The following is a 20,265-nucleotide window of genomic DNA, read 5'->3' on the forward strand; positions in this document are numbered from 1 at the left end:
ATCACTGCTGCCGCTCTAATTCCTCTCTCATCAACGCCTGCAGAGCATCGCTTCTGTACATCCCTGCAGAGCATCAATATCGTACACGTCAGCAGACCATTACTGCTGCCACCCAAATCCCTCCCTCATTGACCCTGCTGAGTATCACTGCTGTACACATCTGCAGACTATCACTGCTGTACAACATCTGCAGACTATCACTGCTGCAGCTCTCAGAATTACAGCTCGGAAGCCTGTGCTACTGACACTTAGAGTAAGCCCCGCCTCTTCCTGTCTGGTCACATGACCTCCGCCGGTGACAACAGGAAGACGCAGCAGGGATTGTCTGCAAGTGTGTACAGGGGGGAAAGTGGTGTATATTGCATGGGGCTGGAGGGGAGAGGGATTGTACATTACATGGGACTGCAGGCTGGAGGGAGGAGAGGGATGTACATTACATGGGACTGCAGGCTGGAGGGAGGAGAGGGTGTACATTACATGGGACTGCAGGGTGGAGGGGGAGAGGGATGTACATTACATGGGACTGCAGGCTGGAGGGAGGAGATGGGTGTACATTACATGGGACTGCAGGGTGGAGGGAGGAGATGGGTGTACATTACATGGGACTGCAGGCTGGAGGGGGAGAGGGGTGTACATTACATGGGACTGCAGGCTGGAGGGAGGAGATGGGTGTACATTACATGGGACTGCAGGGTGGAGGGAGGAGAGGGATGTACATTACATGGGACTGCAGGCTGGAGGAAGGAGAGGGGTGTACATTACATGGGACTGCAGGGTGGAGGGAGGAGAGGGATGTACATTACATGGGTCTGCAGGCTGGAGGGAGGAGAGGGGTGTACATTACATGGGACTGCAGGCTACAGGGAGGAAAGGGGTGTACATTACATGGGACTGCAGGTTGGACGAGGAGAGGCATGTACATTACATGGGACTGCAGGCTGGAGGGGAGAGGGGTGTACATTACATGGGACTGCAGGCTGGAGGGAGGAGAGGGGTGTACATTACATGGGACTGTAGGCTGGAGGAGGAGAGTGGTGCATGTTACATGGGACTGCAGGCAGGAGGGGGAGAGGGATGTACATTACATGGGACTGCATATAGGAGGCGGTGACACTACAACTTACCTGTAATATCCTACTGTAATATCACTGGTTTTCTCTGGATTCTCAAATTTTCTTTGTTTTTCTCCACTTCTTACAATCTAGAATCTTCTGTATCAGAGAATATTCCGGAGCGACGCATCAGGGATGGAGAGAGACCGCGACAAGATGGCGGAGACCGTCCTACACCTCACCCTAGAGATCCTCTACCGGCTCACAGGAGAGGTGAGATCCTGGTGATGTCACATGACCTCGTTATCTCTGGTAATAACAGATCATGTGACTGGGGGTCATGTGACTCCGGACATGTATGTAGTGATATTATTCCTGTGTCTCCCCATAACCAGGATTACACATTAGTGAAGAAGACGTCTAGTGAGCGCTGTCCGGCCCCTGTGTATGAAGAATGGGGGGGACCCCTGCACCCCATCCCGGGGTCTCCCCCTCACCCCCTGATACATGAGGAGATGAATGTACAGGAGATCCTAGAACTGACCATGAAGATGGCGGAGCTGCTGACTGGAGAGGTGACACTGCTGGGAATGCTGGGACATTATACAGTAACTGGAGGCGCCGGGTGGTGACTGTACCCATTGTGTGTGTCAGGTTCCTATAAGGTGTCAGGATGTGGCTGTCTATTTCTCCATGGAGGAGTGGGAGTATGTAGAAGGACACAAGGATCTGTACCAGGACGTCATGATGGAGGACCCCCGGCCCCTCACATCACCAGGTAATAGACAGGACTATAGACACGTGTCCCCTCTGTATTATCTGTATAGAAGAAGGAATTCAGTCTCTGTATGTGATCCCTACAGTCACATCCAGGGAGAGAAGATCCCCGGAGAGATGTCCCCGTCCTCTTCTACCACAGGATGATCAGGTAGGTGGAGATCTCCCCTATGACCTGTAGACGCCTGTGACCTCCTTGTCTTCAGTCTTATCCCTCAGTATTATATGTCTTATACTTGTGTAATGAGAGGAGGAGATGGAGGAGCGGAGGTGACCATAGACAGGACATGTGCTCTGGATCTTCTCCATGTCCCCCAGAGATAAGTAGCGCTGGATTCCCCGCGTCTTCTCCATCCTCTGACTATTATAACATTTGCTTCTCAGCTTCTGAATGAGGACAATGATCTGGACAGTATGGATGTTGTAGCCATAACCATAAAAGAAGAGACGTCTGTGGATGATGATGAGGAGGAGAGTAAGGAGGACGTCCCTGCAGGTATCCGCCCAGGTGAGTAGTGACCGGTCACAGATCTATATTATTTTTTTATTTAAATTCCAGACACTAAATAGTAACATAATAAAGTGCACTTACCTATTTTTCACCCGGCTATCGATTTCTGCACCAATCACCCGGCTCCCAGTCTCAGTTGTGCTGTAGCCAGCGGTCGGGTGCCATATATAGACCAAAAAATATCATACAGTGTGTAGCACACTTTAGATATAGAGAGCTACAAACTGGGACCGATCCAGAAAAATCCCAAAACAAGTACAAAAAATTGTTGAGATAAAAAACCTTTTTATTCTCTGACCGGAGCTCCAAGTCTGTAGACTGTATCTTTTTGTAATGTTCCAAGAATCTTAATTTTCATAATAAAATTTACTTATTCCATTATAAGAAAGTACTCCAATCGGAATAGACCGCTGTGCAGAACATCCTTAGTGCGATTTTCTCCCTTCAACTCCACCACTCGGCACAGTAGGTCGCTAGGAAAAAGTAGACGCACAAAATAGCGTAGTATGTTCTTGAAACGAAAATTTTATTTTTTAAAATTATACTCACAAAATTAATTTTAAAATGCGCATATAAAACGATCAATGGGACGCCAGTTTCACGTGTTCGCCCGACCCTGGGTTTCGCCACCTTCTGCTTCTTCCGGGGAGTTACAAGCGTCTAGTTCCCATCCCTTTTTAAACATTCATTTGTTACCTCACAACATATCATGAATTTATATATAATACAAAAAATTTATAAAACTCATTATTCATAATCCATTATATATCATAATAGAAATAGTGATACTCCATTATGACCTAAACATTGCAATTATGTGTCCTTACAAATCGCCCCATATGAACTCCATCATCTTGTACTATTACCAGATGTATCCACCCATTTATTTCCCATGGGGTCTTCAAATCGTTAGTAATGCCAACAACCAATCAAATTCAGTGCGCAAATTATGAACCCTTTTTGAAACATTACAAAAAGATACAGTCTACAGACTTGGAGCTCCGGTCAGAGAATACAAAGGTTTTTTATCTCAACAATTTTTCATATACAGACCAGGCTGTATAAAGCCACTCAGGGTGCAGTCACACATTGCGGATTAAAGTATCACAATCAGCGTTGAGGTGGTTTTAGGTGCAGTTTTGTTAAATTAATAGGTTAAAGACGTGAACTGAACGGGTGAATTACATTCAGTCTCTGTATGTGATCCCTACAGTCAGATCCAATAGGAAAAGATCCCGTAAGAGATGTCCTCGTCCTCTTCTACCACAGGATGATCAGGTAGGTGGAGATCTCCCCTATGACCTGTAGACGCCTGTGACCTCCTTGTCTTCAGTCTTATCCCTCAGTATTATATGTCTTATACTTGTGTAATGAGAGGAGGAGATGGAGGAGCGGAGGTGACCATAGACAGGACATGTGCTCTGGATCTTCTCCATGTGCCCCAGAGATAAGTAGCGCTGGATTCCCTGCGTCTTCTCCATCTTCTGACTATTATAATATTTGTTCCTCAGACTGTGAATGAGGTGAAAGATTTGGGCAGTATTGTCCTCGTAACCATAAAAGAAGAGACGTCTGTGAGTGATGAGGAGGAGAGTAAGGAGGACGTCCCTGCAGGTATCCGCCCCGGTGAGTAGTGACCGGTCACTGATGTGTACATAGAATCTTTGTGGCCACTGTGACCTCTGATTTAACAGAGAAGACTGATGTATGCAAGAATAATTATTTATAGTGTTGGTTTCTTCTATAAGTGACAATTAGATATAAGCGGGAGTCGCTATCGTGTAGACTGTGAGCCCTCACAAGCAGGGACCTCCTTCCTTCCTTCCTTCCAGATCTCTGTTTTTGCATTTGTCTTAATGTAATGTATGTGAACCCCTTACTAATAATAACCTTCTGCACATTGAGGTTTGTTTCCCTGCTCCCAGTTTTCAGGTGGTCGTCTTCTCACTTTTTTTGATATCCATTTCTAGTTTTATGCTAGAAAATATAATTCTAGTTATATATAATTATTACTTTTATGATTATATAATTCGGATTCAGTTATCCAGGCACGGGTCAGGATGGGGAAAACAGGTATATATATATATATATATATATATATATATATATACTCAACATTACAGGGAGCAGTTGAGCCTTTTCCTCAGGTCCCTTCCTGTAAATATCACACAGGGACATGATATATTAAGAAGATTTTATAGGAAAGAAATGCAACTTATTGACCCCCGCACAGTAAAAAATAGTACAGACACAGGGAGAAGATGCTGCCAGATGTGGTCAGATGGGGCTGCAGCTCTCTGATGTCTACTGATGAAGTCTTTTGCCTCCTTTGCCTTACTTAAAGGGTTTGTCTAGTTTTAACTAATATTATTGTTTGTAAAGTGAAAAATGTATACAATTTTCTAATATGGGGAAAAACATTTGCTTAATACTTAAAGCTTGGGCTTGATGGACTCGCGTCTTTTTCCTGCCTTATATACTATGATATTCTACATTCTGTATCACTTCCTTTAAGATCTCCGCCTGCTGTTAGGAAGCTGCATTGTTTATTTCTCTGCATAAAGACCAGGTCATGTTCATGTGATGTCACACAGGTGCACGGCTCGTTATATCCTTGGTCATGTGATGTCACACAGGTGCACAGCTTCTTATATCCCTGGTGATGTGATATCAAACAGGTGCATGGCTTGTTATATCCCCAGTCATGTGATGTCACACAGGTGTACGGCTTCTTATATCCCTGGTCATGTGATGTCACACAGGTGTACGGCTTCTTATATCCCTGGTCATGTGATGTCACACAGGTGTACGGCTTCTTATATTCCTGGTCATGTGATGTCACACAGGTTACGGCTTGTTTTATCCCTGGTCATGTGATGTCACACAGGTGCACGGCTCGTTATATCCCTGGTCATGTTATGTCACACAGGTGTACGGCTTATTATATTCCTGGTCATGTGATGTCACACAGGTTACGGCTTGTTTTATCCCTGGTCATGTGATGTCACACAGGAGTGCGGCTCGTTATATCCCTGGTCATGTGATGTCACACTGCGCACAGTTTGTTATTATCCCTGGTCACATGATGTCACACAGATGCATGGCTTGCTATAGCCCTGGTCATGTGATATAACAAACCGTGTACCTGTGTGACATCACATGACCAGGGATATATAACGAGCTGTGCACCTGTGTGACATCACATGACCAGGGATATATAACGAGCTGTGCACCTGTGTGACATCACATGACCAGGGATAAAACGAGCTGTGCACCTGTGTGACATCACATGACCAGGGATAAAACGAGCTGTGCACCTTTGTGACATCACATGACCAGGGATATAACAAGCCGTGCACCTGTGTGACATCACATGGCCAGGGATGTAACGAGCTGTGCACCTGTGTGACATCACATGGCCAGGGATGTAACGAGCTGTGCACCTGTGTGACATCACATGACCAGGGATATATATAACGAGCTGTGCACCTGTGTGACATCACATGGCCAGGAATATAACGAGGTGTGCACCTGTGTGACCTCACATGACCAGGAATATAACGAGGTGTGCACCTGTGTAACATCACATGACCAGGGATATAACGAGCTGTGCACCTGTGTGACATCACATGACCAGGGATATAACGAGCTGTGCACCTGTGTGACATAACATGACCAGGGATATAACGAGCTGTGCACCTGTGTGACATAACATGACCAGGGATGTAACGAGCTGTGCACCTGTGTGACATCACATGACCAGGGATAACATTAACAGGCACCGGTGTTTATCCACAGGAAGGAAGCAAGCAATTTCCTTAAATACAGCAAGCAGAGATCTAGAAAACCGTGAAGAATTGATACAGAACGTATATTGGAGAATTGCACAATATTTAGTTGCTATAACCCTTATATCAATTTTCTTTCTACAGGTCTTCAAAATTGTATTTACATTTTTACACAGCAAAAAAATAGTAAAAATGTTCTTGTTTTTGGCAGATAACTATACAAGGATCTCGGAGAACCTTCGAAGGTCATTCGATTTTAAAGCAGATGGTTACGGGATAGAAGAAGATACAGTTGAAGCACATGCCATGAGCAGGAGTCTACCAGCGGCCTCGCGCAGAAAAGATCCATCATTGTCTTCTAAATCATCAAAGACAAAATATAGACAAAGGCAAAATCTAAGTGAAAGATCTGACAAAGGGGAGAGGGAATATCATTGTCCGGTATGCAAAAAATTGTTTACCCACAAATCAGATTTTGTTCGGCATCAGAGAAGTCACACAGGCGAGAAACCATTTGCATGTCCGGAATGTGGGAAAAGTTTTGCCCTTAATTCAAATCTTATTAGACATAAGAGAATTCACACAGGGGAGAACCCATATTCGTGTTTGGAATGTGGGGAATGTTTTGCCCGAAAATCAAATCTTATTATACATCAGAGAATTCACACAGGCGAGAAACCACCGATATGCTCAGAATGTGGCAAAAGTTTCCCTTTGAAATGGGATCTTTTAAGACATCAAAGAGTCCACACAGGGAAGAAGCCGTTTGCATGTAAGGAATGTGGGAAGTGTTTTGCCATAAAATCAAATCTAATTAGACATGAGAAAATTCACACAGCGGTGTACTTCTTCCCGTGTGCAGAGTGCGGCAAATGTTTCCGTCTCAAAACAAATTTTGAAAAACATCAGAGAATTCACACGGGGGAGAAGCCATGTTGAACACTTTTTCTTTTCTTCTATCAACAATAAAGTTTATTCAGTATAAGAAGCGTGTGTCACAATGTAACAGTAATGGAGCCAACGCAGGGTCATATTGTGAAGGTGTAGGCACAAACCAGAAAAATATGAAAAAAAATTGTACACAAAGGTTTTACTATTCTTGGACATGTGAGGAGAAACCAGTGAGATCAAGAAGGTCCGTTCTGGCACTGATGGGGATCACCTACAAATGAAAAAATGAGGAACGTCCTAGGGGTGTCAGAAAGCCTGACTCCCATGGGATGAAACGGAATTTGCATACCTATTCTCAGAAGACCCTCAACGTGGGACAAGATCAGAGCAAGTGATCGCACTCACACTTAGGCTCCCTGTACACAATGGGGCAGATTTACTTACCCGGTCCTGGGCGATCCCCGAGGTGCATTCTCCGACGATTATTATTCAAGATCGTGCGTCCTTTTTTCTGCATTTGTTGCTTCCCTGCTCAGGTCCCCCGGAGTTCACCTTCTTCTTCCCGGTGTATGTGAGTGCATTGTCTTGCGACACAATTTGAATTGTGAATCCCGCGCTCAGTCCGATTCAGTTGGATTGTCCGTCGACCACGACCCCTGATTTGTGTCGCATGCGCCAAAATCCGATCGTGTGCGCTAAAAACCCCTGTTAAATGTGGCACAAGTCGGAAATAGTGGGGACACCCGACGAAAATGCGCCATGTGGACCCTTAGTAAATGTGCCCCGTTGTGCTCAGCCCATGGATACAGATCCATGTACAAGTCAGATCTTACAGACTGATCACATTGCAGTGGATGGGAGTCCTTGCATCATTTAGAAATATGCAAGGAGTCCCCCCTAAATAGCAGAAATGCAGCTCAATGTAATAACTGTTACACTTTGGTTGGCAGATGGAGTCCTTACATTATAATTCTATATGATACAAGGACTCCCGTCCTGTGCAATTTGCTTGGAATGTGTCATCTAACCAGAACACGGGTCTTTCTAATGGACTGAGGGGCCTATAACTTGATCCGTATCTGTGAAGGTGACAATTTGAGTTTCTCAGTATAGAACCCGTTTTCTCTTATAAACTGCATAAATTTTTTTCCCAAAAGTCGAGACAGCCTATCTATTCCAAAAGGAACAGATTCCCAGCTATAACCTGCACTGTTTCGCTGTGTTTGCCTCTCTTCAGTACAGTGTAGGAAACATTAGTGAGAGAGTCATAAGGAGGACTGGGAAATAAGCAATGGATTTTGCATATGATCAACAGATCTTCTGAAATAACACTGCCTCAGGTCTTATAAAGTCCCAAGGCTGTCATGGCGAAGGATCATTGCTCCCCAATGACATCACAGTGAGCGACAATGTAAGACAATATGACAGTCTGGGACACCTCGGCGGTGGGATACACCAACCCATACTAAAAACAGCTGGAGGGAGTGTTCACATGTTCGCTTTTTCAGATGCAGTTTTTGATGCCACACGTGGCGTTTTGAACCCGTTTTTGACCATTTTTAATTAAGATAATTTGTAAAACCTTTAAAAAACGGATGCGTTTTTTAAGGGACTGCTTAAAAACGGACCAAAAACTGGTTCAAAACGCCACGTGTGGCATCACCCTTAGTAATCCAGTGTTCACATGGGAGGAGTCGGGCAGAGCTCCACTTTAGTGGGATGAGAGCCTTAGCTGCCAGGATTAAGGCAGTGGGCACACGTTCAACTAGGCATCCGTTCATAACGTGACTCTAGTGCACAGGGGGGAGGTCCTCAACCCGAACGCACATGCGTTTCTAGGCATACGCATGCGATTGATAAGCCGATCGCATGCGTTTCCCTGGAAACACGTGCGCTTGGGCCGAGGACCGCCCCCTGTACTCTAGCATTGCATTATGAACGGATGCCTAGCGGAACATGTGAACGCGGCCTAAGTGATGCCAAAAAAAGGTTGTGATGGGGGCAGCTGAAGAGGAGGTGGTGAGGTTGGGCAGAACGGTCGAGGCTGGGCGCATCAGGGCGCGCGTATTGATAAGCCATTCTACTTCATTCCACAAGAGTCTGAGCAAAGGACACGACCACCAGATATGGAGGTGGTCACCATCTGCTCCAGAGCCAACAGCAATAACAACTGGGGTGCGGTGCCATAGCGTGTCTACTGTAGAGCGATGCAACCGGAGGGACCACAGGAGACCTGAAGGATTTACTGTTTCTAGAAGGGAGTTAACAAGATGCTATGAAGTTCTTTCCAAACAGCTGAGATATAGGGGCTTTATCTGGAGCCCTCCGTTTTTTTTACAATCATTTAAGGCCCCTGCGTGCTGCCTGTGGAACCGGGCTTATACATTGACCAAATGTCTGAAATTAGAATATTTCTAGTTGCCCATGGCAACCAATCACAGCTCAGCTTTCATTTTACCAGTGCTCATTAATATTTTAAAGGGGAGCTGTGATTGGTTGCCATGGGCAACTAGAAATATTCTGACTTTAAAACAGCTTGATAAATCTGCCCCTATGTGTGCAGCCCGTGGGATCGGACCAACATAAGAGCCGATTTCCACAGGCGGTACACGAGGAGGCATCTGTCTGTCGAGTTACAGTTATGGGAGCCTCTTACAGATCACCAGCTGTCATGGCAACCGGTGCTGTTTAATTGATGTCACGGGGGGTGTCAAAGGTTATAATATTCATAACCATTTACTTTCTATGTCAGGAGTTCTGCGGGGTCTGAGAGCACATACACTATACCAGTGTGTTCCAGAATATACTGTTCATCAGTTAGGGTGCGTTCACACATTCAGTTTTTTAGATGCAGTTTTTGATGTCCAGACCCGGAGTGTAGTTAAAAGAAAAATAAAGCAGGAATACTGCAACAACTGAGCAGTAGGGGTCATCGTGTCATCTCATATCCTCTGGATAGGTGACAATATTTTAGCTTGGGACCACCCCCTTTAACTCCCTCATGACCAATCAACGTAAAATTACATTGGCTGATTGACAAGTGATGTATGTAGAGGGATCTACCTGTATGTCAGGTGTCTGCTGTATATCCAGAAGACACCTGCCCTGATCAGTGTCGGCACCAGCTGTAGTAGGTGCTGCAGATGTACACGAAACATGAAGGGTTAAATAACAAAAATACATGGGGCGCCGCACAGCACAGGGTCCACCTCTCATCCTCTGGGTGGCGCTCCTGTACACCCCCTGCAGAGCATTGTATATGTAAACTGCTGCAGACCATCACTCATGTACAACCCTGCAGAGCATCACAGCTGTACAACCCTGCAGAGCATCACAGCTGTACACTCACTGCAGAGCATCACAGCTGTACACTCCCTGCAGAGCATTGCATCTGTAAGCTGCGGCAGGCCATCACTCATGTACAGCCTTGCACAGCATCGCCACTGCTGTACACTCCCTGCAGAGCATCACTGCTGCACATCCCTGCAGAGCATCACTGTCATGGCTCCTGACATTGCATCCCGCGATCTACTGATGACGCTGGGAATAGGCCCCGCCCAGTCCTGCCCCTTCCTGTCTGGTCATGTGACCTTTTTCGGTGTCTACCATTCCCTGCAGAAAACCGCAGTAGAGATTGTCTACAGGTGTGTACAGCGCCAGAGAGACGAACCTGCGTGCAGGCTGGAGGGGGATATACATTACATAGGCCTGCAGGATAGAGGGTGTGTGTACATTACATGGGACTGCAGGCTGGGGGGGGGGGAGAGGGGTGTACATTACATGGGACTGCATGCTGGAGGGGGAGAGGGGTGCACATTACATGGGACTGCAGGCTGGAGGGAAAGAGGGTTGTTCATTACATGGGACTGCAGGCTGGAGGGGAGAGAGGGATGTACATTACATGGGACTGCAGGCTGGAGGGAGGAGAGGGATGTACATTACATGGGACTGCAGGCTGGAGGGGGAGAGGGATGTACATTACATGGGACTGCAGGCTGGAGGGGAGAGAGGGATGTACATTACATGGGACTGCAGGCTGGAGGGGGAGAGGGGTGTACATTACATGGGACTGCAGGCTGGAGGGGGAGAGGGGTGTACATTACATGGGACTGCAGGCTGGAGGGGTGTACATTACATGGGACTGCAGGCTGGAGGGGGAGAGGGGTGTACATTACATGGGACTGCATGCTGGAGGGGGAGAGGGATGTACATTACATGGGACTGCAGGCTGGAGGGGGAGAGGGGTGTACATTACATAGGACTGCAGGCTGGAGGGGAGAGGGGTGTACATTACATGGGACTGCAGGCTGGAGGGAGGAGAGGGATGTACATTACATGGGACCGCAGGTGTGTACTGGGAGAGGGGTGTACATTACATGGGACTGCAGGCTGGAGGGAGGAGAAGGGTGTACATTACATGGGACTGCAGGCTGGAGGGAGGAGACAGGATGTACATTACATGGGACTGCAGGCTGGAGGGAGGAGACGGGATGTACATTACATGGGACTGCAGGCTGGAGGAGGAGAGGAGTGTACATTACATGGGACTGCAGGCTGGAGGGAGTAGAGGGATGTACATTACATGGGACTGCAGGCTGGGGGGGGAGAGGGGTGTACATTACATGGGAATGCAGGCTGGGGGGGGGAGAGGGGTGTACATTACATGGGACTGCATGCTGGAGGGGGAGAGGGGTGCACATTACATGGGACTGCAGGCTGGAGGGAAAGAGGGTTGTTCATTACATGGGACTGCAGGCTGGAGGGGAGAGAGGGATGTACATTACATGGGACTGCAGGCTGGAGGGGGAGAGGGATGTACATTACATGGGACTGCAGGCTGGAGGGGAGAGAGGGATGTACATTACATGGGACTGCAGGCTGGAGGGGAGAGAGGGATGTACATTACATGGGACTGCAGGCTGGAGGGGGAGAGGGGTGTACATTACATGGGACTGCAGGCTGGAGGGGGAGAGGGGTGTACATTACATGGGACTGTAGGCTGGAGGGGGGGAGGGGTGTACATTACATGGGACTGAAGGCTGGAGGGGGAGAGGGGTGTACATTACATGGGACTGTAGGCTGGAGGGGGGGAGGGGTGTACATTACATGGGACTGAAGGCTGGAGGGGGAGAGGGGTGTACATTACATGGGACTGCATGCTGGAGGGGGAGAGGGATGTACATTACATGGGACTGCAGGCTGGAGGGGGAGAGGGGTGTACATTACATGGGACTGCAGGCTGGAGGGGGAGAGGGGTGTACATTACATGGGACTGCAGGCTGGAGAGAGGAGACTGGTGTACATTACATGGGACTGCAGGCTGGAGGAGGAGAGGGGTGTACATTACATGGGACTGCATATGGGAGGTGGTGCTCTGTTATCTCTGGATGTGCTTGTCATCTTCTCTTCTTTCTCCATTTCTTACAATCTAGAATCTTCTGTATCAGAGAATATTCCGGAGTGACGCATCAGGGATGGAGAGAGACCGGGACAAGATGGCGGAGAGCGTCCTACACCTCACCCTAGAGATCCTCTACCGGCTCACAGGAGAGGTGAGATCCTGGTGATGTCACATGACCTCGTTATCTCTGGTAATAACAGATCATGTGACTGGGGGTCATGTGACTCCGGACATGTATGTAGTGATATTATTCCTGTGTCTCCCCATAACCAGGATTACACATTAGTGAAGAAGACGTCTAGTGAGCGCTGTCCGGCCTCTGTGTATGATGAATGGGGGGGACCCCTGCACCCCATCCCGGGGTCTCCCCCTCACCCCCTGATACATGAGGAGATGAATGTACAGGAGATCCTAGAACTGACCATGAAGATGGCGGAGCTGCTGACTGGAGAGGTGACACTGCTGGGAATGCTGGGACATTATACAGTAACTGGAGGCGCCGGGTGGTGACTGTACCCATTGTGTGTGTCAGGTTCCTATAAGGTGTCAGGATGTGGCTGTCTATTTCTCCATGGAGGAGTGGGAGTATGTAGAAGGACACAAGGATCTGTACCAGGACGTCATGATGGAGGACCCCCGGCCCCTCACATCACCAGGTAATAGACAGGACTATAGACACGTGTCCCCTCTGTATTATCTGTATAGAAGAAGGAATTCAGTCTCTGTATGTGATCCCTACAGTCACATCCAGGGAGAGAAGATCCCCGGAGAGATGTCCCCGTCCTCTTCTACCACAGGATGATCAGGTAGGTGGAGATCTCCCCTATGACCTGTAGACGCCTGTGACCTCCTTGTCTTCAGTCTTATCCCTCAGTATTATATGTCTTATACTTGTGTAATGAGAGGAGGAGATGGAGGAGCGGAGGTGACCATAGACAGGACATGTGCTCTGGATCTTCTCCATGTCCCCCAGAGATAAGTAGCGCTGGATTCCCTGCGTCTTCTCCATCCTCTGACTATTATAATATTTGTTCCTCAGACTGTGAATGAGGTGAAAGATTTGGGCAGTATTGTCCTCGTAACCATAAAAGAAGAGACGTCTATGAGTGATGAGGAGGAGATCCCTGCAGGTATCCGCCCAGGTGAGTTGTGACCGGTCACAGATCTATAGATGTAGAATTATATATTCAATAAATCAATTATTATTTTCTTGTTTGAATCCCAGACACTAAGTAGTAACATAATAAAGTGCACTTACCTATGATTACCCGGCCATCCAGTGCTGCACTTGTCTCCCAGCTCCCAGTCAGCGGTCCGGTGCCATATATAGACCAGGCTGCATACAGCCATTTGGGGTCTATTCACACATTGCAGATCAAACTGCATCACAATCAGCTTTGAGGTGGTTTTAGGTGCAGTTTTGTTAATTTAACAGGTGAAAGACATGAACTGAACGGGGGAATTACACTCACCGGCCACTTTATTAGGTACACCTGTCCAACTGCTCGTTAACACTTAATTTCTAATCAGCCAATCACATGGCGGCAACTCAGTGCATTTAGGCATGTAGACATGGTCAAGACAATCTCCTGCAGTTCATACCGAGCATCAGTATGGGGAAGAAATGTGATTTGAGGCCTTTGAACGTGGCATGGTTGTTGGTGCCAGAAGGGCTGGTCTGAGTATTTCAGAAACTGCTGATCTACTGGGATTTTCACGCACAACCATCTCTAGGGTTTACAGAGAATGGTCCGAAAAAGAAAAAACATCCAGTGAGCGGCAGTTCTGTGGGCGGAAATGCCTTGTTGATGCCAGAGGTCAGAGGAGAATGGGCAGACTGGTTCGAGCTGATAGAAAGGCAACAGTGACTCAAATCGCCACCCGTTACAACCAAGGTAGGCAGAAAAGCATCTCTGAACGCACAGTACGTCCAACTTTGAGGCAGATGGGCTACAGCAGCAGAAGACCACACCGGGTGCCACTCCTTTCAGCTAAGAACAGGAAACTGAGGCTACAATTTGTACAAGCTCATCGAAATTGGACAGTAGAAGATTGGAAAAACGTTGCCTGGTCTGATGAGTCTCGATTTCTGCTGCGACATTCGGATGGTAGGGTCAGAATTTGGCGTCAACAACATAAAAGCATGGATCCATCCTGCCTTGTATCAACGGTTCAGGCTGGTGGTGGTGGTGTCATGGTGTGGGGAATATTTTCTTGGCACTCTTTGGGCCCCTTGGTACAACGCCACAGCCTACCTGAGTATTGTTGCTGACCATGTCCATCCCTTTATGAGCACAATGTACCCTGTAACATCTGATGGCTACTTTCAGCAGGATAATGCGCCAGGTCATAAAGCTGGAATCATCTCAGACTGGTTTCTTGAACATGACAATGAGGTCACTGGACTCAAATGGCCTCCGCAGTCACCAGATCTCAATCCAATAGAGCATCTTTGGGATGTGGTGGAACGGGAGATTCGCATCATGGATGTGCAGCCGACAAATCTGCGGCAACTGTGTGATGCCATCATGTCAATATGGACCAAAATCTCTGAGGAGCTTCCAGCACCTTGTTGTATCTATGCCACGAAGAATTGAGGCAGTTCTGAAGGCAAAAGGGGGTCCAACCCGTTACTAGCATGGTGTACCTAATAAAGTGGTCGGTGAGTGTATATTTTAAAGGTTAAACCTGTTCTTGTCACCGGATATAAAAGGAAACTGCACCTATAACCACCTCATGAACTTATTATGGTGCAGTTGAAACTGTAACGTGTGAACACACCCTTAGGCCGGCGGCACACGTGGCGTTTTGAACCCGTTTTTGGGCCGTTTTTAAGCAGTCCGTTAAAATCTGCATGCGTTAAAAAAACGAATCTGTTTATGAGCGGTTTTACCAATGATCTTAATTAAAATGGGTCAAAAAGGGGTGTGTTTTCAAAAAAACGTTTTTTAGTAAACGCCACGTGTGCCGCCGACCTTCGCCTGTTTATGTTACGTCACCACTTAACCCTGATGGGAGGCTCAGCTGTTCCCTGCTCATTTTTGAAGCAGGGGGAGGCCGTGTGATGCCGTTCTCTCTGTAGCCATACGCTCTCTGTAAGCTTTATTGATCCCCTGGGGGAAATAGTTTTGCACATTAAGTTCTGGCAGTTGTTACACACAGAGAGCGGCTTAACGTTACAGTTACATACATACACTACAAGAGGCGCGTTCTGTGAACATATAACACTCCTGCAAAGAACAGGGAAGGACGTGTGTATCGCTGTTTCCTCATTAGTCCTTCCATCAGCGTCTGTGATCCTGCACCATTTCTGTGTCTCTGTGCAGATCAGGCGACAGCACAGACTCCATTACTCTCTGCAGCCGGCTCCTTCCTCCTCCTGCTCCCCTACATACTACATGTAACTATTTCACTGCTGCATAGCTCCTGTACGGACATATTGGGGCTTATTTACTAAGGTCCCGCGGCCGCATTTCCATCCGTTTTTCCGGCGTTTTTAGGGATCGCGCCGGGGATTGCATCACATTCGATCAGATTTTGTCCCAATTGCTTCAGCTGTCATGCGACAAAAATCGGGGGGTGGGCCATCGGATGATCCGACGGATTCGGACAACACGCGGGATTCAACATGTCAAATCGTGTCGCAAGACATGCACTCACATACACCAGGAAGAAGAAGGTGAACTCCGGTGGACCTGAGCGGGGAAGCGACAGATGCAAGAAATCGGGTGCATGATCTTGCGACAGCTGTGCAGGATCGTCGGACAACGCACCTCAGCGATCGCACTGGGACAGATAAGTAAATCTGCCCCATTATGTGGAACTCAATGGTTTAGTTGGAATCTCATTGGATTTTCTGCTATGTATCTTCATGAGAGAATGCAAGGCATCATGGGAAGGCATTAGGTGCATCACAATGGGGCAGATTTACTTACTCGGTCCATTCGCGATCCAGCGACGTGTTCTCTGCGGTGGACTCGGGTCGGGCCGGGATTCACTAAAGCAGTTCCTCCGACGTCCACCAGGTGGCGCTGCTGCGATTAAGTCCACCAAGGTCCGCCGGAATGCACTGAAGTTCACCTGCTTATTCCTGCTGAAGGTAAGCGCGAGTCCCGCAACACTTTTTTTTCTTTTAAATGCGGCGTTTTTTCCGAATCCACAGGATGGACAGAAGAGGAAGTAATTGGTCTCGGAACCTTTTGCTCAGGCACCTTCCTGTAAATATCCCACAGGTACATGAGATCTGTAGACAAGGAATGGGGAATATTGCCCCCTGCCCAGGGAAACAGTGACAGGGAGAGGATGCTGGGAGATGGGTCTACTGATAGACGCTTTCTGATTTTTATTTAAATTTGTACCTTGAAATGTTTTAAGTTTCAATAAATATTTCTGATATGATATTATTTATAAATGATAAAATGTTTTTATTTTTTTTTTTGTCAGATGACTATACCAGGATCTCTGAGGAACATTTAATATTTTCTGATGATTATGATATGACACAAGAACCTGCCATGACCCCGGAACTATCCCCAGCACCTAACAGCAGAGATTTGTCATCTGATCCTGTGATACAAGTCTTAGCTTCTTATTCATCACTGGCTCAAGGATCTCACATTGGAGGGAAGCGATATCAATGTTCTGTATGCAGGAAATTTTTTAACCAGAAATCAGAATTGGATAGACATGAGCGAATTCACACAGGGGAGAAGCCATTTACCTGCTCAGAATGTGGGAAATGTTTTACTCAGAAATCAGAACTCGATAGACATAAGAGAATTCACACAGGGGAGAAGCCATTTCAGTGTTTAGAATGTGGTCGATGCTTTGCCCAGAAATCGGATCTTGCTAGGCACCAGAGAATTCACACTGGGGAGAAGCCATTTCCATGCTCAGAATGTGGGAAATGTTTTACCCAGAAATCAGATCTTGTTAAACATCAGAGAATTCACACAGGGGAGAAGCCATTTTCTTGTTCAGAGTGTGGCAAATGTTTTACCCAGAAACCAACTCTTGTTGAACATCAGAGAGCTCACACAGGGGAGAAGCCCTTTGTATGTCAAGAATGTGGGATTTGTTTTAACCTGAAATCGAGCCTTCTGCAACATCTGAGAACTCACACCAGTCTTAAGCCATTTTCTTGTCCTGAATGTGGGAAATGTTGTTCTCAGAAAGCAAATCTTATTAAACATCAGCGAATTCACACAGAGAAGGAGCTACTTATCTGTTCAGAATGTGGTAAATGCTTTAACCAAAAATCTGAATATGATAGACATCAGAGACTTCACACAGGAGAGAAGCCGTATTCATGTTCAGAATGTGGAAAATGTTATATCCAGAAATCTGAACTCGTTAAACATCAGAGAATTCACACAGGGAACAAGCCGTTTTCATGTTCTGAGTGTAGCAAATGTTTCAACCAGAAATCCGAATTGGATAGACATGAAAGAATTCACACAGGGGAGAAGCCATTTTCATGTTCAGAATGTGGGAAATGTTTCACGCAAAAATCTATTCTTATTCGACATCAAAGAATTCACACAGGGGAGAAGCCATTTTTTTGCACTGTATGTGAAAAAAGTTTTAACCAAAAATCCGCTCTTATTGCGCATCAAAGAATTCACACAGGAAAAACATTTTCATGTCAAGAATGTGGGAAATATTTTACACAAAAGAAATATCTTCTTCAACACCAGATAACTCACACAGGGGAGAAGCCATTTTCATGTTCCGAATGCGGCAAATGTTTTTATCTGAAATCGGTTCTTGTAAGACATGAGAGAATTCACACGGGTGAGAAGCCGTTCTCATGTCAGGAATGTGGGAAGTGTTTCTCGAGAAAAGGACGTCTTGTTGAACATCAGAACATTCACAAAGGGGCAAAACCATTTTCTTGTCCTGTGTGTGAAAAGTGTTTCAACCACAAGTCAGCTCTCGTCGTACATCTAAGAATTCACACAGGAGAGAAGCCGTTCTCGTGCCCAGAATGTGGAACACGTTTTACTCAGAAATCAGATCTTGTAAAACATCAGAGAATTCACACAGGAGAGAAGCCATATTCATGTTCTGAATGTGGGAAATATTTTACCCAGAAATCCAATCTTGTCACCCATCTAAGAACTCACACTGGACAGCAATTTTCTTGTTTCTCAGACCTATATTCTCGAAAGACAGGACAGGAAGAAAATGTGAGTTACAATGAAAGTGACCGGTCAGAAGAGAAAGGAAACATTATGTAGTAGCTGTAAATGAGAAATCACAAATCTGCAATCACCAAAAGACGAAAAAAATGTCACCAAAAAAAAGCAGATAAAGCCGTTGTATATCAACCGTGTACAGAGAGGACCTCATTGTACTGTATAGGACAGAGACTCAGAACTTGTCAAATTTTATTAAATGTCGTGTCTGTTCTTGGGTTTGTCTTTCTCTATCTGTCAGATTTTATGATTCAACAACTAATATAAGTGCGAGGGAACAGCGATGCCCAGTCAGCAGCCCACAGTTATAATGACAAGGAGGCTCTTTTTAGTTCAATTCGTCATCAGATAACATTTAGTCTGAAACTTCTGCTCCAATAGCCCTTAAACAACATGTACAATATCTGGTTTTAAAAACTGCATCTCACCACTGAGGTGTCCTAGACTGTATCCCACCACTGAGGTGTCCTAGACTGTATCCCACCACTGAGGTGTCCCAGACTGTATCCCACCACTGAGGTGTCCTAGACTGTATCCCACCACTGAGGTGTCCTAGACTGTATCCCACCACTGAGGTGTCCTAGACTGTATCTCACCACTGAGGTGTCCTAGACTGTATCCCACCACTGAGGTGTCCTACACTGTATCCCACCGCTGAGGTGTCCCAGACTGTATCCCAGCGCTGAGGTGTCCTAGAATGTATCCCAGCGCTGAGGTGTCCTAGACTGTATCCCACCGCTGAGGTGTCCTAGACTGTATCCCACCACCGAGGTGCCCTAGACTGTATCTCACCACTGAGGTGTCCTAGACTGTATCCCACCGCTGAGGTGTCCTAGACTGTATCCCACCACCGAGGTGTCCTAGACTGTATCACACCACTGAGGTGTCCTAGACTGTATCCCACCACTGAGGTGTCCCAGACTGTATCCCACCACTGAGGTGTCCTAGACTGTATCCCACCACTGAGGTGTCCTAGATTGTATCCCAGCGCTGAGGTGTCCTAGACTGTATCCCACCACTGAGGTGTCCTAGACTGTATCCCAGCGCTGAGGTGTCCTAGACTGTATCCCACCACTGAGGTGTCCTAGACTGTATCCCACCACTGAGATGTCCTAGACCAGTGATGGCGAACCTATGGCACTAGTGCCAGAGGTGGCACTCAGAGCCCTTTCAGTGGGCACCCAGGCCTTCATGGCAACAAATAGTTTGTCAGACAGGACTCAAAGCTTCCTCCTGTGGTCCAAGTCAGCCCAGGAGGTGCCATGCTTAGCGCCATTTTAAAGCAATATCCTTGGCTGCCAGCACTGCAGAAAGAGCAAGAAGGTGTGGATAGATATGGGTTGTCATTGGAGCTACTTCTCTGGGTCCCCTGGATACAACCTGTGATACAACAGGGATCAATAAATTACTACTTAAATTGTCATGTTGGCACTTTGTGACATGTAAATGAGTACTGGTTGTAGTTTGGGCACTCTGTCTCCAAAAGGTTCGCCATCACTGTCCTAGACTGTCTCCCACCACTGAGGTGTCCTAGACCGTATCCCACCACTGAGGTGTCCTAGACTGCATCCCACCGCTGAGGTGTCCTAGACTGTATCTCACCGCTGAGGTGTCCTAGACTGTATCCCACCACTGAGGTGTCCTAGAC

At 46.8% G+C, this 20,265-nt stretch overlaps 2 protein-coding genes across 6 annotated transcripts; both read left to right on the forward strand.

Annotated features, from left to right (window-relative positions):
* The first annotated feature begins 252 nt into the window (after positions 1–252).
* On the forward strand, positions 253–18,845 carry LOC140118261 (uncharacterized). 5 transcript variants are annotated; one of them, XM_072135918.1, is made up of 9 exons: positions 253–331; positions 1,206–1,325; positions 1,448–1,627; positions 1,707–1,830; positions 1,916–1,980; positions 2,214–2,337; positions 3,554–3,618; positions 3,852–3,966; positions 16,864–18,840. In XM_072135918.1, exons 2-9 carry the CDS (start codon positions 1,248–1,250, stop codon positions 18,657–18,659), a joined length of 2,547 nt encoding a protein of 848 aa, XP_071992019.1. In that variant the 5' UTR covers positions 253–331; positions 1,206–1,247; the 3' UTR covers positions 18,660–18,840. The 5 variants fall into 5 exon arrangements, with proteins under 5 accessions (XP_071992019.1, XP_071992047.1, XP_071992037.1 ...); XM_072135927.1 differs by having other exon boundaries at positions 299–331; positions 1,192–1,325; XM_072135946.1 differs by lacking the exons at positions 2,214–2,337; positions 3,554–3,618 and having other exon boundaries at positions 16,864–18,841.
* Positions 6,081–8,546, forward strand: LOC140118287 (uncharacterized). The gene is made up of 2 exons (XM_072136013.1): positions 6,081–6,189; positions 6,340–8,546. The coding sequence occupies exons 1-2, from the start codon at positions 6,096–6,098 to the stop codon at positions 7,065–7,067; spliced, it is 822 nt and encodes a 273-aa protein (XP_071992114.1). The 5' UTR covers positions 6,081–6,095; the 3' UTR covers positions 7,068–8,546.
* Positions 18,846–20,265: the final 1,420 nt, after the last annotated feature.

This window comes from Engystomops pustulosus, chromosome 1, assembly GCF_040894005.1.
Source record: "Engystomops pustulosus chromosome 1, aEngPut4.maternal, whole genome shotgun sequence".
NCBI lineage: Eukaryota > Metazoa > Chordata > Amphibia > Anura > Leptodactylidae > Engystomops > Engystomops pustulosus.

What these genes read in the sequence shown, in the direction of transcription:
- LOC140118261 (XM_072135918.1), top strand. Translation starts at nt 1,248, where the DNA reads ATGGAGAGAGACCGCGACAAGATGGCGGAGACCGTCCTACACCTCACC. An exon ending in CCGGCCCCTCACATCACCAG is followed by an intron (nt 1,831 to 1,915) that starts GTAATAGACAGG and finishes TGATCCCTACAG; the next exon opens with TCACATCCAGGGAGAGAAGA. An exon ending in TTCTACCACAGGATGATCAG is followed by an intron (nt 1,981 to 2,213) that starts GTAGGTGGAGAT and finishes TTTGCTTCTCAG; the next exon opens with CTTCTGAATGAGGACAATGA.
- LOC140118287 (XM_072136013.1), top strand. Translation starts at nt 6,096, where the DNA reads ATGACCAGGGATAACATTAACAGGCACCGGTGTTTATCCACAGGAAGG. An exon ending in AAGCAGAGATCTAGAAAACC is followed by an intron (nt 6,190 to 6,339) that starts GTGAAGAATTGA and finishes TGTTTTTGGCAG; the next exon opens with ATAACTATACAAGGATCTCG.